This window comes from Pyrus communis, chromosome 3 (assembly GCF_041283825.1).
Source record: "Pyrus communis isolate YQ-2024b chromosome 3, ASM4128382v1, whole genome shotgun sequence".
Classification (NCBI taxonomy): domain Eukaryota; kingdom Viridiplantae; phylum Streptophyta; class Magnoliopsida; order Rosales; family Rosaceae; genus Pyrus; species Pyrus communis.
In genome coordinates, this window is record NC_142567.1 from 5,441,322 (window position 1) to 5,456,559 (window position 15,238).

General features: G+C 36.0%; 3 protein-coding genes and 1 long non-coding RNA gene across 4 annotated transcripts; all 4 read left to right on the top strand.

The window, feature by feature from the left end:
• Nucleotides 1–840, top strand: LOC137714531 (phytohormone-binding protein CSBP-like). The gene is made up of 2 exons (XM_088690224.1): nucleotides 1–211; nucleotides 508–840. The coding sequence occupies exons 1-2, from the start codon at nucleotides 28–30 to the stop codon at nucleotides 789–791; spliced, it is 468 nt and encodes a 155-aa protein (XP_088546350.1). The 5' UTR covers nucleotides 1–27; the 3' UTR covers nucleotides 792–840.
• A 3,615-nt stretch (nucleotides 841–4,455) lies between these two features.
• LOC137714530 (phytohormone-binding protein CSBP-like) lies at nucleotides 4,456–5,582 on the top strand. The gene is made up of 2 exons (XM_068453723.2): nucleotides 4,456–4,800; nucleotides 5,093–5,582. Exons 1-2 carry the CDS (start codon nucleotides 4,620–4,622, stop codon nucleotides 5,374–5,376), a joined length of 465 nt encoding a protein of 154 aa, XP_068309824.2. The 5' UTR covers nucleotides 4,456–4,619; the 3' UTR covers nucleotides 5,377–5,582.
• A 5,763-nt stretch (nucleotides 5,583–11,345) lies between these two features.
• On the top strand, nucleotides 11,346–15,147 carry LOC148697798 (uncharacterized). Its single transcript, XR_015960541.1, has 2 exons — nucleotides 11,346–11,556; nucleotides 14,775–15,147. It is a non-coding gene; the product is annotated as an uncharacterized LOC148697798 (long non-coding RNA).
• Nucleotides 11,551–14,700, top strand: LDL2 (LSD1-like2). Its single transcript, XM_088690742.1, has 2 exons — nucleotides 11,551–13,509; nucleotides 13,657–14,700. The coding sequence occupies exons 1-2, from the start codon at nucleotides 11,976–11,978 to the stop codon at nucleotides 14,367–14,369; spliced, it is 2,247 nt and encodes a 748-aa protein (XP_088546868.1). The 5' UTR covers nucleotides 11,551–11,975; the 3' UTR covers nucleotides 14,370–14,700.
• Nucleotides 15,148–15,238: the final 91 nt, after the last annotated feature.

A 15,238-nucleotide genomic window follows, 5' to 3' on the forward strand; every position in this document is an offset into this window, starting at 1 on the left:
TTCCGGGTTCCATCGGACAGCTTAGCCATGGTTGTCAAAACGAAACAAGATCAGATAACAGTTGGTGTTGCAGTTGAAGCCCTGTGGAAAGCTATGGCTTTGGATGCAGTTAATGTCATACCAAAGATAATGTCTAGTATAGTCCGCAGTATTGATGTGATTGAAGGAGATGGTGGCCTTGGTTCCGTTCTGCTCTTCAACCTTGCCACTTGTGAGTACTCCAGTTTAATCACTTTCACTTTTATATATAATTGAGTGCAAAACCACAAATACATGATCCTACAGAATTTCTTATTGATGCATCTATTCAATCCTTTTATTCGTTAATAAAGAAAAAATGTTATTCACACACTTAGTTTGTTGTTTGACGCTCCGTCCATGAGTGCCCAATTAAATTGAACAGTCGCATATTGATTTTCAACTCTTTTTGGCCTTGTGACTAAGGAAAAGTTGGCGTATGTTTTTAAATTGACACCCTGATGTTATTAATTGGAAACAAAATGTCAGATAGTGTAGAGTCCAATCGAGTACAGACGGAAAAGATTGTGGAACTTGATGAGTCTCAGTATCGATATGCTTTACAAGTCGTGAAAGGCCCGGCGCTAACACTGCGCAATTTTTCGGCATTGACATCATTTTTCCAACTGAGGAAAATCGGAGAGCAGGAGACATTGGTCGATATGAAAGTGGAATACGAGACTGACAAAGAAGAAGCTAATACCGGCGAGATTGCAATGCAGCCTGTAACTTCTTACATTCAACTTCTGGAGAAATATTTGTTAGAATCTTAATTAGAATGTTATCATTATTGTGTTTTGCCAATTAATCCCAATTAATTGTGCTAGTGGTGATCCTCCTGAGAAGTCCTCATGTTACATCCTCTCCTTTTCTTTGAAGAAAAATTGTGCTAGCAATAAGGTTTTAACTTTGGACGATGCAAAGTTATAGACAGTGGAAGTTTCTTGAATTATTGTGTTGTGCAACCTCACTGCTTCTGTTTATATAATAATTTATTTTCACGGAATTTAAATTTAATCCTTTGAAGGATATTAGGCACGGATTAAACCGTGTCCCGTATTCAGATTCCTAGTAGTGACTGGTTTATGGTGCCAGCATCCCTTAAATCAATAGTAAAACTTAGCCGAGCTAACAGTTACAACTTAATCGTAAAGAAAAAGAGTAATTAGAATCTCCTATATTTTTTCAACTTGTTTAGACTAAACATTTGTTTCTTTAAAAAAAATTGATTAAAATGCTTTGCTAAGTTGCTAACTCAGCATTTTCTATTTATTTAACATTAATCCATTTAAGCTAGCTAACAACTAATTTCCTACAACCTAGGAATTGTAATTTGTTGCTTTATTAAAAATATTAATTTAGCTAATTCCTCATTATCTAACTTTTTATTTCTGTTATTAAATTTAATTCGTCTTTTCCTTCATTAAGAAAAGTCATTAATACTTTCATAAGAAACTTTCATGAATTTGTTAAAATTTTACATATAGTTATTAAAAAAATATATTTAAAACTTATGGTAAATTTGTCATTTAGTACTACGGTCTACTGATATGTACCAAAAAATAATATCGTCAAAAAAAATTTTATGGTAAATTTGAAAATAAACGTACCAACTTTTGGTACGTTTAGATTCTAAATATACCAAAAAAATAAAATGTACAAAAAATCCAAATGAACCATAAAATCAAATGTACCAATATTATAGGTAATCAAATGTACCTCTAACAAAAATGTACACAAATGTTTAATCAAATTTTTAAAAGGAACATATGTTAATCAATATAATTGAAAAATGAAGCGCCTCTATCAAAACGCCCCTAAAAATTTATCAAGGATGATTACAGAGTATCAAAGAAATGTAGAAGGCTAGGAACCAGAGCTGTAAGACTTCGAGAAAAGTTTTTATTTTATTTTTTATACCACTGATATTGTAAAATTTTAAGGTAATTTAAATTACGATAATAGATATTTGAACTTAAGCGCGTATATATAGTGATGGAGTCAGGATTTTCAAATAATATAGTCATAATTTCGACTAAAAAGATTTTTATTGGACCATTTCGTCAAGCACCTAGTAGAAACATGTCGATTCTTGTCGACATCTACTAAATGCTTATGCCAACATATGTCAACAACTACTATAACATGTAAGGGCTTGTCAAGGGTGGCTACAAGAAACTATAGAGCAATGTTGAAGATTGCTAAGGCTTGTCACCTGAGGCATTTCATCGAGCATTTGGTACACATAATAGAGTCGCATGTAATAAGAGCGACAAGGAGGGATGGACAAAAAAAAATAGAAGAAGAAGTAAGAGGAAGTTATAATTTAGTTTGTCTTAGATATTTATCGAGTCAAATACAAAACATATACAAATATAAGAATGTTTGAAGTTGTTGGGTCATGGACAATAGACCTCATACTGCGTCTGCCACTGAATACCTAATGAGGAGCGCATTCCATCTCGCCAATGTTGTTACATGTACACCAACATCTTGTAACTTTGAGAAAACATTTTTTATTTTTTATTTTTTACCTTTTCTTGGAAACCCTGTGTTGTTACATGTACACCAACATCTTGTAGCTTTAAGAAAACTTTTTTTTTCCCCCTGTTGTTGGAAACTTTGAGAAAACTTTGAATGCTCGACAAATGGAGGAAATTTCATCTCTTTTACTTCAAAGATACACAAAAGCATGCATACAAATTTCAAACTGAAAACACCAGGAATCAAATGCCTATTCAACCTTTCTTGATTTGTTACTTTCATAACCCATAAGAGTGTGTTTATTCAACCGGACTATTTTGGACTGGACTAGTTTTATGAACTAAGTTAGACTAATTTGGCTTGAATTAAGTAATATAAAAATAGTGAAACGTATGATGCAGTGTTGGACTAAATCACATACTATAATTTATTTTGCCTTTTACTTAAAAAAAAAAAAAAAGAACTGAAATCTACCATCCACCGCGATCACTTTTAGCAGTATGAAGATGATTGAAAAATTCATGGCTTTCGGGCAAGTCATACCTAGGTTGTAGAGAAACCAAAAATCAATATCCCAAATGCAAATTTTGCTCCAAGACCAGGAAATTTACCAGCTCGTAAATTTGCAAGATTTCCTCCATACTGGCCTGTGGCGACGAGGAAATTGACTAATCCGATTGAGATTTTGGTCTGAATTAAAAATCCAACAAGGAAATTGACTAATTCGGTGACAGGATAAAGGGAGCAGCTGATGTGCGATGGAGAAGGGAAGCAGTTGTTGTTGCAGATATGTAAAGGAGAAAAACCATCAATTCAAGCATGAGGGAGTGAGCGACCTTGGCTATTGGATATCAAAGCAGGTTGACCCACGTGTGTAGCCCAACGATCACATATGCTTCACACAGTGGCGAGCTAGCATGGGGTCGTTGTATATTGTATTTGACCCCTATAAACAGCTAAGACAAACTGAATTACAATCTCCTCCTACTTCTTCTAATTTCTTCTATCATATTTGTCTTCGTTTTCTCGCAACTCTATTGTGCACATCATATGCTTGGTGACATACCTTAGTTGAAAACCTTGGCAGTCTTCAAGATTCTCCACAGTATCATGCATCCATCCTCGACAAGCCTCTACAAATAACAGTAGTCGATATATGTTGGCATAAACTTTCGACATATGTAGACAGACAGGTGCCTACCAGGTGCTCGACGAAATGACCCAATAAAGCTTTTTTGGTTGATATTATGACCCAATTATTTGAAAATTCTGACTATCCCACTGGCTCCACATCATCCAATTCATGTTGTCCATGTGTTTGGTTTAAAATTTTGTCATACGTGAGGGGGCGTATGAGGATATGAAGGTAAAAGAATCCTACATTGGTAAAAAGAGAAACATTGCAATGACTTATAAGATGTTGAATTATTTTCTGTATAACCAATTGGTTTTACCTTTACCTTTTTATGAATATATTATTATAGACATCATGCCAACAGAAAGACAAAAAGATAAAAATGATGTAAATCCCGACTTGGTACAATAATTACAATATCATAACAGTTGTGGTACAATCATTACTCTATCATAACATTTGAATGGTACAATCATTACAATATCATAACATCAGCATGGTACAATAATTGAAATATCATAATCTAACCCTCCTAATGTTTATGTTTTATATTAGTCCAACCAATAGGATTCACTAGGCAGTTGGGACCATTTTCGTTCAATATCTGTAGTTTAGCTTGAACCAAATGTCATTTAGCATATTTCTTTCCAATTATAATTTTTTTACAATATCTTATTAATTTAAACTCTCATAGACGATAAGTTGATATTGTATCACTCAGCCAAAAACCTCTGCTCTTTATTGTAAATACATTATTGTATATAAAAAAAAATGAATGAAAGTTGCTCCTCAGCTCTTGAATTGTTTGGACCTTTTTTTTTCTGTTTTTTTTGGCAAAACAAGGGGGAATTGTTTGGACTTGTTGAATAAAAGATGCCTTTCAACTTTTATAAATAATTAATCTTACCATGTACCTCGATCACATTATATTTCAAATTGCTCCATATCTGAAAATTTCCGGGTTCGATCGGACAGCTTAGCCATGGTTGTCAAAACGAAACAAGATCAGATGACAGTTGGCGTTGCAGTTGAAGCCCTGTGGAAAGCTATGGCTTTGGATGCAGTTACTGTCATACCAAAGATAATGTCTAGTGTCCGCAGTATCGATGTGATTGAAGGAGATGGTGGCCTTGGTTCCGTTCTGCGCTTCAACCTTGCCACCTGTGAGAACTCCAGCTTAATCACTTTCACTTTTATATATAATTGAGTGCAAAACCACAAATACATGATCCTATAGAATTTCTAATTGATGCATCTATTCATTCCTTTTATTCTTTAATAACCGGAAAGTCATTCGCACACTCAGTTTGTCATTTAACACTCCGTCCATGAGTACCCTAATTAAATTGAACAATCTTATATAAGTTTTCCAACTCTTTTTGGCCTTGTGGCTAAGGAAAAGTTGGCGAAGGTTTTCAAATTGACACCCTGATGTTAATTAAAAAAAAATGTCAGATTGTGTAGAGTCCAATGGAGCACAGACAGAAAAGATTGTGGAACTTGATGAGTCTCATTATCGATATGCTTTACAAGTCATAGAAGGGCCGGCGCTAACACTGCGCAATTTTTCGGCATTGACCACATTTTTCCAACTGAAGAGAATCGGAGAGCAGGAGACATTGGTTGAAATGAAAGTGGTATACGAGACTGAGAAAGAAGAAGTTAATAGCAGCGAGATTGCAATGCAGCCTGTAACTTCTTACGTTCAACTTCTGGAGAAATATTTGCTAGAATCTTAATTAGAATGTGTTATTTTTATTGTGTTTTGACAATTAATACCAATTAATTGTGCTAGTGGTGACCTGGGAAGTTCTCGTGTTGCATCCCCTTCTTTTCTTTAAAATAAAAAAACTGTGCTATCAATAAGGTTTAAGTTTTGGACGATGCAAAGTTGTAGACGGTGGCAGCTTCTTGAATTATTGTGTTGTGCAACCTCACTGCTTCTGTTTATATAATAATTTCTTTTCATTGCATTTTAATTTACCAATCCTTTGATGCATATTAGGCACGGATTAAACCGTGTCCTAAATTCAAATTCCTAGTAGTGACTGGTTTATGGTGCCAGCATCCCTTAAATCAATAGTACAACTTAGCTGAGCTAGCTGAGCTAACAGCTACAACTTAACCGTAAAGAAAATTATCAAGGATGATTACAGAGTGTTAGAGAAATGTAGTAGTCTAGGACCCAACAGGATCCTCTCCGGATCCTTTTGGTGAGGATCCTGGGGATCCATGAATCGTGTCTATTCATCGTACATCGTGCGGTCAGTTTTTGTCAAGTACTTTTTATGTTTATTTATAAATAAAAATATTTAAAACGATTTCTAACCGCACGATGTACGATGAATGGACATTTTGAGAAAAGATTTTTTTATTTTTTATTTACTTGTGATGCTGTAAAGTTTTAAGCTAATTTAAATTACGAGAATAGATATTTGAATTCAGACGCATATAGTGCCAGAGATAGGAATTTCAAATAATGGGGTTATTATTTCGATCAAAAAGACATCACTAGACTATTTCGGTCAACACCTAGTAGGAACTTGTCGATTCTTTCCAACATCTGCTAAAGGCTTATGGAAACATATGTCAACAACTACTATAATATGTAAATGCTTGTCAACTGAGGCATTTCATTGAGCATTTGGTGCGCACAATAGAGTTGCACATAAGAAGAGAGAAAAGGAAGGCATGGATGACAAAAAAAGTAGGAGGAAGTTGTAATTTAGTTTGCCCTAGATATTTATAGAGTCAAATGCAATACACGTACAAATATATATAGGAGTTTTAAAGTTGTTAGAGTTGTGGACAGCGGACTCCATGCTGCCTCCACCACTGAATGCATAGTGAGGAGCACATTCGCTCCTGCCAATGCTGTTACATGTAAACCAACATCTTGTAACTTGGAGAAGAAAAAAAAAATTCTTTCTTTTGTTGGAAACTTTGACAATACTTTGAATGCTCGTCAAATGTATGAAATTTTATCTCTCTTTTACTGCAAAGATGTTGGATAAATATCAACAATCAATGATAAATTTATATATGCTAATAAATAATAAATATGAATAAATAATTTAATAGAGTATGAACAAAATGAGATAATATTAAACAGACAAACTGAATATCGAGGCTTGCGTACCGCAATGTCCGTGAAACAGAATTTCGTCCCTACTCTGTGTTTGTAGTTCTATGGACATCTGTTTCACCAGGATTCAATGATCTAAATCGAGATTCCGGCACCGAAAGACTAGACTTCTGACGAATTTCTTTGTGGTTCTCTCAGTAAAAAGGTTTAGGATTGCAGAAGAAGAATTTGATTTTTTTTTTTTTTTTTTTGTATTCTAAATGTCATGCAGATGGATGTATATATAATTGCTTTATGCATGTTCGCAACATGTATGAGTATGGGATACGTCTTTTGGGAGACTTCTTCTCAAAGTGGTGTTTTGCTCTTTGGCGTTCTTTCATCACTTTAGACTTCTTTTAAAAAAGATGAGTCTGTTGATTTAAATATTAATTAATTAATTAAATCTGAAATTAATTAAGGAATTTAATTATCAGAGCCCCAGCTTAATTAATTAATATACCCTAAAGCCCAAAACTCAACGTTGAGCCCAATTTTACTCTCCAATGTTCATTAGTCCAATCACTTTTTAATAAAGACAAAGCATTATAAAGTGATAAAATATTTTAGTGGTGGTCAATATAGGACAATGGGGAAGATATTTATACTAAAAAATTTGCCACAAAAGATACACAAATGCATGCATACAAATTTCAAACTGACTTAGTTTTCCAAAAAAAAAAAAAAAAAAAAAAAAAAAATTCAAACTGACCAGGAATCCAATGCCTATTCAACCTTTCTTTACATGTTACTTACATAACCTATTAAGGAGTGTTTGTTACACCGAATTATTTTGAACTGAATTAATTTTAAGAGCTAAGTTAATTGACTTGGCTTAGATTAAACAGTACAAAAACAGTGAAACATTTGGTGTAGTGCCAGACTAATTCACAAACTACTATTTCTTTTGCCTTTTTTAATTTACTTTAAAAAAAAAAAAAAAAAAAATCTCAAACCTGCCAGCCACCATGATCTTTTCTCTCACACAAATCAGAGCCACCACGATCACTTTTAGCAGTATGAAAATAATTGAAAATTCATGGCTTTCTAGAGCAAATCATACATGGATTGCAGAGAAACTGAAAATCAAAATCCCAAAAACAAATTTTGCTCAAAGACCAGGAAATTGACCAACTCGTAAATTTGCACGATTTTTGCATGCTGGGAGGCAGCGACGAAGAAATTGACTAACACAGTTGAGATTTTAGTCTGAATTAAAAACTCAATGAGGAAATTGAGTAATTTGGTGACTAGATAAGGGGAGCAGCTGATGTGCGATGAAGAAGGGGAGCAGTTGCTGTTGTTGATATGTAAAGGAGGAAAATCATCAATTCAAGCAGAATGGAGTGAGGGACCTTGGATTTTGAGGTGCAGGAAAAGGGGGACAACAACCAAGGGTCGCGCAAGTTAAAAATGGCGGGGGTTCCTTCGACGGAGCCAGTGGCTAATCTCTGGCCGGAGTAATTCCAAGAAGAGCAGGTGGTGCCTTTATTGAGCGCTAGCTGACGATTCTCCAAATCCGCAGAGTCACTGGAGCTTCGATCTGTGCCCACGACGGTCGGAGGCGGTGAAGGTACATGGGTCTTCGGGGAGGAGGAAGACGAGGTGGAAAAGTGTAGAGAAATGGGACAAAATCAGGAATCAAATCTATCCATTATGGATTTTATATTTCAGTGGTCAGAGTGAGAAATCGTGTCAATCTTAAGGATCATTTTGACTCAAAAATCTTATCTCTTTAATAGATATAACATTCACCAATACAATTACGTGAAATCTCACTTTTATTAGAAACATAGTACAAATGCGGTATACATAATAGCAGAACCAGAAAATCTATCAAGAGGGGTCAACCGAAAATAACAAGATTTAGGCAAAACAAAATAAATTCATCAAATAGCACAAAATTCTTCGATTTGGCAAGTTGATTTTCCCTCATTGACGTTTTTAAGTGCCATATTAATGGATCTCTTCACGTAGGGGGTCGTAAATTTCACATCAATGGAAATTTATTTAAGAAATGTTAGCTTTTGTAGTTTCATTAAAGGTTGGCCATGAGAGATTGCATCTAAATATTAATTCCTCACAGTGAGAGAATATTTAATTAATTGTAATCTTGTGAACTTTTTAGGTTGAAATTCTCGGCAATATTTTTATCGAGACTCATTATGCATCGTATCCTTCATGCTTTGTATGTTTTTCTCTTTTTCAATGAATATCGTACTTTCTAATAAAAAAAAAATCCTGTGAACTTAAACAATATTTTACCTTGTTTGTATTTGTTTAATAATAAAGGAAGGGATGAGGTTTTGAAATTATTACAATAATTTAGGAAGGAATAACTTTTGAATCCTGGACGCATGGGTAAAATCCTAACACCCTAAAACCAACACCTTGTTCATGCTATTTGTTAAGGGGAAATTTTATTTGAACCCATACAACCTTTTTCTACACCCAACTTAAATTTTAAATGTGAATCATCATTTTTACCATATTGTATAATTACTATCAAGTACAAGATGAAATTAACAAATAAACTAAAATTTATCAATAAACTTGCAACCAAACTAAACCCTAACATCAAGCAATGTTTATCCTACGTTCATTCCGCTAAAATCCTAAGTACGCTTGTAGAGAAAACAAGTTTTTTGTATCCAGGTATGGTGGTTTTGAATCCTTCAACTAAGGCATGAATCGATTTATTCATTTTTTTTTCGTTTGATTTCAAATATTTTTAGAGTTGGAAAGATAGGTTTTTTCAATTCACACCTTCAACACAGGAAGCTGAGAAGATGAATTTTTTGGGTTTCACTATAGATGGTGGCAAAGTCTCTACTTGGACATGGACTGTGTTCTTGGTTGAATATCTCAACGGAGAAGAAGTGTTTCCCCAACTTGAGAACGAGGTGAGTGTTCCCGAGGCGGCACACGCATTATTATGGCTATTGCAGAAGGGGCAGAAGATGGTACAGAGAACACATCCATTTTTGTCACACCATATATACCCTTTCCAATAACACCTTCAAGTTGTGACTACGCCCCGCCTGAGATGTATTTCCAGTGTAAGACTTTAATACTTCATTATGAAGAGATTCTAAGTAACATTTCGACGAAGAAGATATAGATGATTCTTAGCAAGTCTCGGTGGGGTTTTACAAAGTGAGCAAAAAAATTTGTAGACTCTTGTCCATTACACAACCAACCAACTGATGTGGATGAAGCCACTCAACTAGTAGTGGTGAGAATTACATGAGGAACATTGGAGGTTGGATACAGAGAGAGATTCAGAAACTTAAACTAACACAATATAAAATTGCCCTAATAATTGATTCCATTATGAGCAGTTATGTGAATTACAGTAGGGAGCTCTGACGTGACAAGAGCCTGAGAAGGAGGATCCAAGGATTCTCAAATCACATTAGTTCACTGTACATCATGCTGTTAGAAATTATTGTAATTTTTTATTATTTAAAATTGAATATAAACAATACTTAATGAAAACTGACCGCACGATGTACGATAAACGATGATTTGAGGATCCCCGAGATCCTCACAAAGAGGATCCTCACTCTTTCAGAGAGAGAATGAGTAAAGGTAATTAGTAGAAACTCGAAAGCTTTCACTCTTTTAGAGAGAGAATGAGTAAAGGTATTTAGTAGAAACTCGAAAGCTTTCATTCTCATAAACAAGTAGAAATTTCACCAAATTAGTAATTTGAGATTTTATTTTTTAAATGGGTGCAAAAATAAATTGACATTTTGAATTGGGTTTGTGAGGGTAATTTTGGTAGTAAATTTGGGTTTGAAGAAATATTAATTCTTTAATTAAAAATGATATGCGTGTAGAGAGTAAGTTGGGTGTAGAAAGAGGGTTATATGAGTTCAAATAAAATTTCTCTTTGTTAAGAGTAATGTTCTTTGTTAGCAACCTGGCAGTGAATCTATGCTACATATTCTGACAATAATAACCTCATGGATTCAGGGTCACAACATAAGCATTTGTTTATTTAGGGATCTTCCTAATTGAGTCCATCTTTTAATATCTCTGGATAGGCATTCCTCAAGTAAAGAGCAACTTACAATAATACATTGCCATATGGAGAAAAACTTGTACTTGGCAATGTATTATTAGATAGGTGACATAGTAAACCTGTTTCATGTAAGTCCTCCCTCAAAGAATGGCCTAAGAAGGTTTTAAATTTAAGGATTAGGTTCGTATAACTACCCAACCACTAGGGTGATTTTAAATTGATCTAAACCTTTTAAAAGATTACAAATAACTACTTAACGTTTTCAACCTTGAATATTTGTTAGGCTCACTAACGTTAACGAAACAACTACAAGAATATTATTATAAAGGGTTAATCAGATGTTCAGTACTAATTAACGATTTATTTTAAGAAATAAATTTTGTTTATAGGTACTTATAGGAAATCAAATTTTGGTGTGGTTGTAACACAGATATGACGGATTTTACCCTACAACAGTAAAGAAAATAAATGCGCATAAAAAGTGACTTGGATTTCAGTTGGTTAAAACTATGTTTTTGGGATTTTTGAACAAAGTTAATTAAAACTATTAACTTGTTTAGAAGTTCAGGCCCAAACGATTCGTGAGTGGATCTCCTCTTTTGCAAGTCCGGCGTTGATCATCATTCTCTAAGCCCACCGTCCCTTTATTTCCCTCCAATCCCCCAGTTCGGTTAACTCGTTTCGTATGCTCGCACCAGAAAAACCCTAACTCCTACTGGACAAACCCTTCCAAATCGTCCCGTTTCCGATTCAACTCGGTCCAACCAGGTGAGTCGCCCTTCACTTTCAATTTCCCTAAACATGTAACAAACTTCTACTGTATTTTACACCTACTGCTGAATTGAATTTTGGGTACAAAATTGGGGAAATTAGGACTTGAATTTAAATTAATGGTAGCTCGTACTGTCAGTCTGAGTGATATTAACAGTGACTTTCTTGGTTGAATACCGTAGTTGGGGTTAGAAACAACATGGGATTTGAGGATATGGATTGATATATGTGAATTTTCTGTTCAATTTGTGTGTAAAGATGATCAATGTCTCAGTTCGAGAATCCGAAAACATCCTGTTAATGGGTCGTGAGGGAATTGCTTGAAATGAAATGCCAATATGGGGTGTTGTGTTTTTTATTTGTTTTTGAGCTGATTACTTGATTTGGGTTAAGAAGTTGTCGTGGAGAGGGCGGTAATGGAGACACCGGGTTCAGATGGTTCTGTTTCTAAGCGGTCTCTAAGGAAGAAAGCAAGTTTGCGCAATTATGATGAGAATTTGATGGATGATATAATAGAGAAGCATTTAGGTGGTACTTTTAAGAAAAGGAAGGGAACAAAGGTGGATTTGGAGAAAGAGACTGAAACAGAGGCCATGATAGCACTGTCCCTCGGGTTCCCCATTGATGAGCTGCTTGAGGAGGAAAAACAAGCTGGGGTGGTCACCGAGTTGGGTGGGAAGCAGCAGAATGATTACATTGTTGTGAGAAATCATATTTTAGTAAGATGGCGGAGTAATGTGCGAGTGTGGCTCTCAAAAGGGCAGATTAAAGAAACTGTGAGTGGTGACTATGAACATTTGATATCTTCAGCTTATGATTTTCTTTTGTATAATGGATACATCAATTTTGGGGTTGCACCAGCATTTATGGCTAATATGCCAGAGGAGGTAACTGAAGGGTCTGTCATCATTGTTGGTGCCGGACTTGCTGGACTAGCGGCTGCAAGGCAGCTTATGCAATTGGGTTTCAAGGTGGCTGTTTTAGAAGGTAGGAATCGACCAGGTGGAAGAGTCTACACCCAAAAGATGGGGAAGGATGGAAAGTTTTCTGCTGTGGATCTTGGCGGCAGTGTCATTACTGGCATCCATGCTAACCCACTTGGAGTTCTGGCGAGGCAACTTTCTATTCCGCTTCATAAGGTCAGAGATAAGTGTCCTTTGTACAAACCTGATGGAACACCTGTTGATAAGGACATTGACTCTAACATTGAAGTCATCTTTAATAAGTTGCTTGACAAAGTCATGGAACTCCGACAGACAATGGGTGGGTTTGGAAATGATATATCTCTGGGTTCAGTTTTGGAGAAACTGAGGCAGTTGTATTCTGTTGCTAGAAGCACTGAGGAGAAGCAACTTCTTGATTGGCATCTTGCAAATTTGGAATATGCAAATGCTGGATGTCTATCAAATCTCTCAGCTGCCTACTGGGATCAGGACGATCCTTATGAAATGGGTGGGGACCACTGTTTTCTTGCTGGAGGTAATGGGAGATTGATCAGAGCACTGTGTGAAAGAGTTCCCATATTCTATGGAAGGACTGTCAATACTATTAGGTATGGAGATGAAGGGGTTGAAGTTATTGCAGGGGACCAAGTGTTTCGAGGGGACATGGTCCTATGCACTGTTCCTCTTGGAGTTCTGAAAAAGGGTTCTATCAGATTTGAACCCGAGTTGCCCCAAAGAAAGCTCGCAGCAATTGAAAGGTTGGGATTTGGTCTGCTGAACAAAGTAGCTATGGTTTTTCCTCATGTTTTCTGGGGTGAAGAACTAGATACTTTTGGATGTCTCAATGAACATAGCCATCAACGTGGAGAGTTCTTTTTGTTCTACGGATACCATACTGTATCTGGAGGTCCAGTTCTCATTGCACTGGTGGCGGGAGAAGCTGCAGAGACATTTGAGTGCACAGAGCCATCAATATTGCTCCATCGAGTTTTAAGCGTCCTCAGAGGTATGTTTTTATGTAAATGATTGATTTGTAGTTCCCTTCTTTTCATTTTTCTGTGTCGTCATTTTTTGGGTAAGTTTGCAAGGCTTCCATCTAGATCTTCCTTTGTGTCTTATAGATTTTAGTTTTCAATTTTCATTCCCACTTCAGGTATATATACTCCTAAGGGCATTGATGTACCTAATCCAATTCAAACCATTTGTACAAGGTGGGGTGGTGATCCCCTTTCCTATGGTTCATATTCTCATGTTAGAGTACAGTCATCTGGCAGTGACTATGATTTGCTCGCCGAAAGTGTGGGAAACCGGCTGTTCTTTGCAGGCGAGGCCACAACTAGGCAACATCCAGCTACCATGCATGGGGCCTTTCTGAGTGGCCTAAGAGAGGCTTCGTGCATATATCGTGCCACAAGGCGTAGTCAAAACTATTTGAGGAAAGTCATACAAAAGAATGTTGGACCAAGCAATGATATGCTGGAAGATCTATTTGAGAAGCCCGATTTGGAATTTGGGAACTTTTCATGTGTATTTGATCCTTCAACAGATGACCCAAAATCAATAGGGCTTATGAGAGTTGGTGTTGGGAGTAGGGAAGACAGTTATAAACAAGAGCTAACAAGCAGCTCCCAATATGCCTTAACCATACCATTGCAGCTGTACACATTTATATCTCGTGAACAAGCATGTGGGTTAGAACTGGTGACAGGAGGAGATGAAAGTAGGCTATCATACTTGGTGAAAGTTTTCGGCTTGAAGCTGATGGGACCTAGTGCCATAGGAACTTTAGGTAACTCCTTGGCAGTTAGCATTGGTAATGCTCGAAGAGGAAGGGGAAGGAATCGCATGTCCGCTGGACGACAGTAGGTTGCTTGCAGTTTCAAAGACTTTTGTGCATCGTTTCGAGTTTCATGTTCAGGTGTACACTTCTGTATATCATTGAGCCATTTAGGCAATTCATTAGGTTTAAGAGAAATTGATCTCTTGGAGTCAAACTGTGAAAACTCATTTTATGCATTTCTGTAGAACATGTTTTAGTCTGACCTTGATTCAGGTAGCGGGTTGACTGAAGAGTCATCAACCATTCATGCGGGTATGAAATTTTGATTAGGTTGAAGATCTTGTACACCTTCCCATATTAATAGGGAACAGAATATCGATAGACATTGAAAGTTAATCGAATATTTTTGAATGTCAAGTTCTTTGTCTATGTTCATATTTCATCCTGAATATGCAGACTCTCTCTTATTTATCTTCCTCTTTTCTATGTAGCATGTGTATTGATGCATTGATGAGCTTGTTCTTATTTCATCGGGTGTTTGAGAGGTTACTAAACCGTTGTGTTCTACTCAAAAAGTGCGATGGCACAAACTTGTTATTGGTGGCAAATTTGTATATAGTTTATGAAGTTTTCTTGTAATTTCATGAAATGATTTTTGAGCCTGTGAGCAACTAAACTAAGCAACCCCTAGTTTAGCTTCCAAAGCTGAATCTGGAAATAGACAACTAAATCCCTTGTCTATTTTCTAATTCTGAACATGGGCGCTAGTACAAACCTCCCTTGTGGTACCCTCCCAACTTAAAGTTTTGGGTTCTCTTCATCCACAATTTTACTTGCATAAGTTAAGCATCGACGTTATTCTGATTCTTGACTTTCATGTGTTTAAGCAGGCATTTATACACTTAATTAAATCTCTAATCTAATACACGAAATCATATCAATTAGGGGGGCTGGT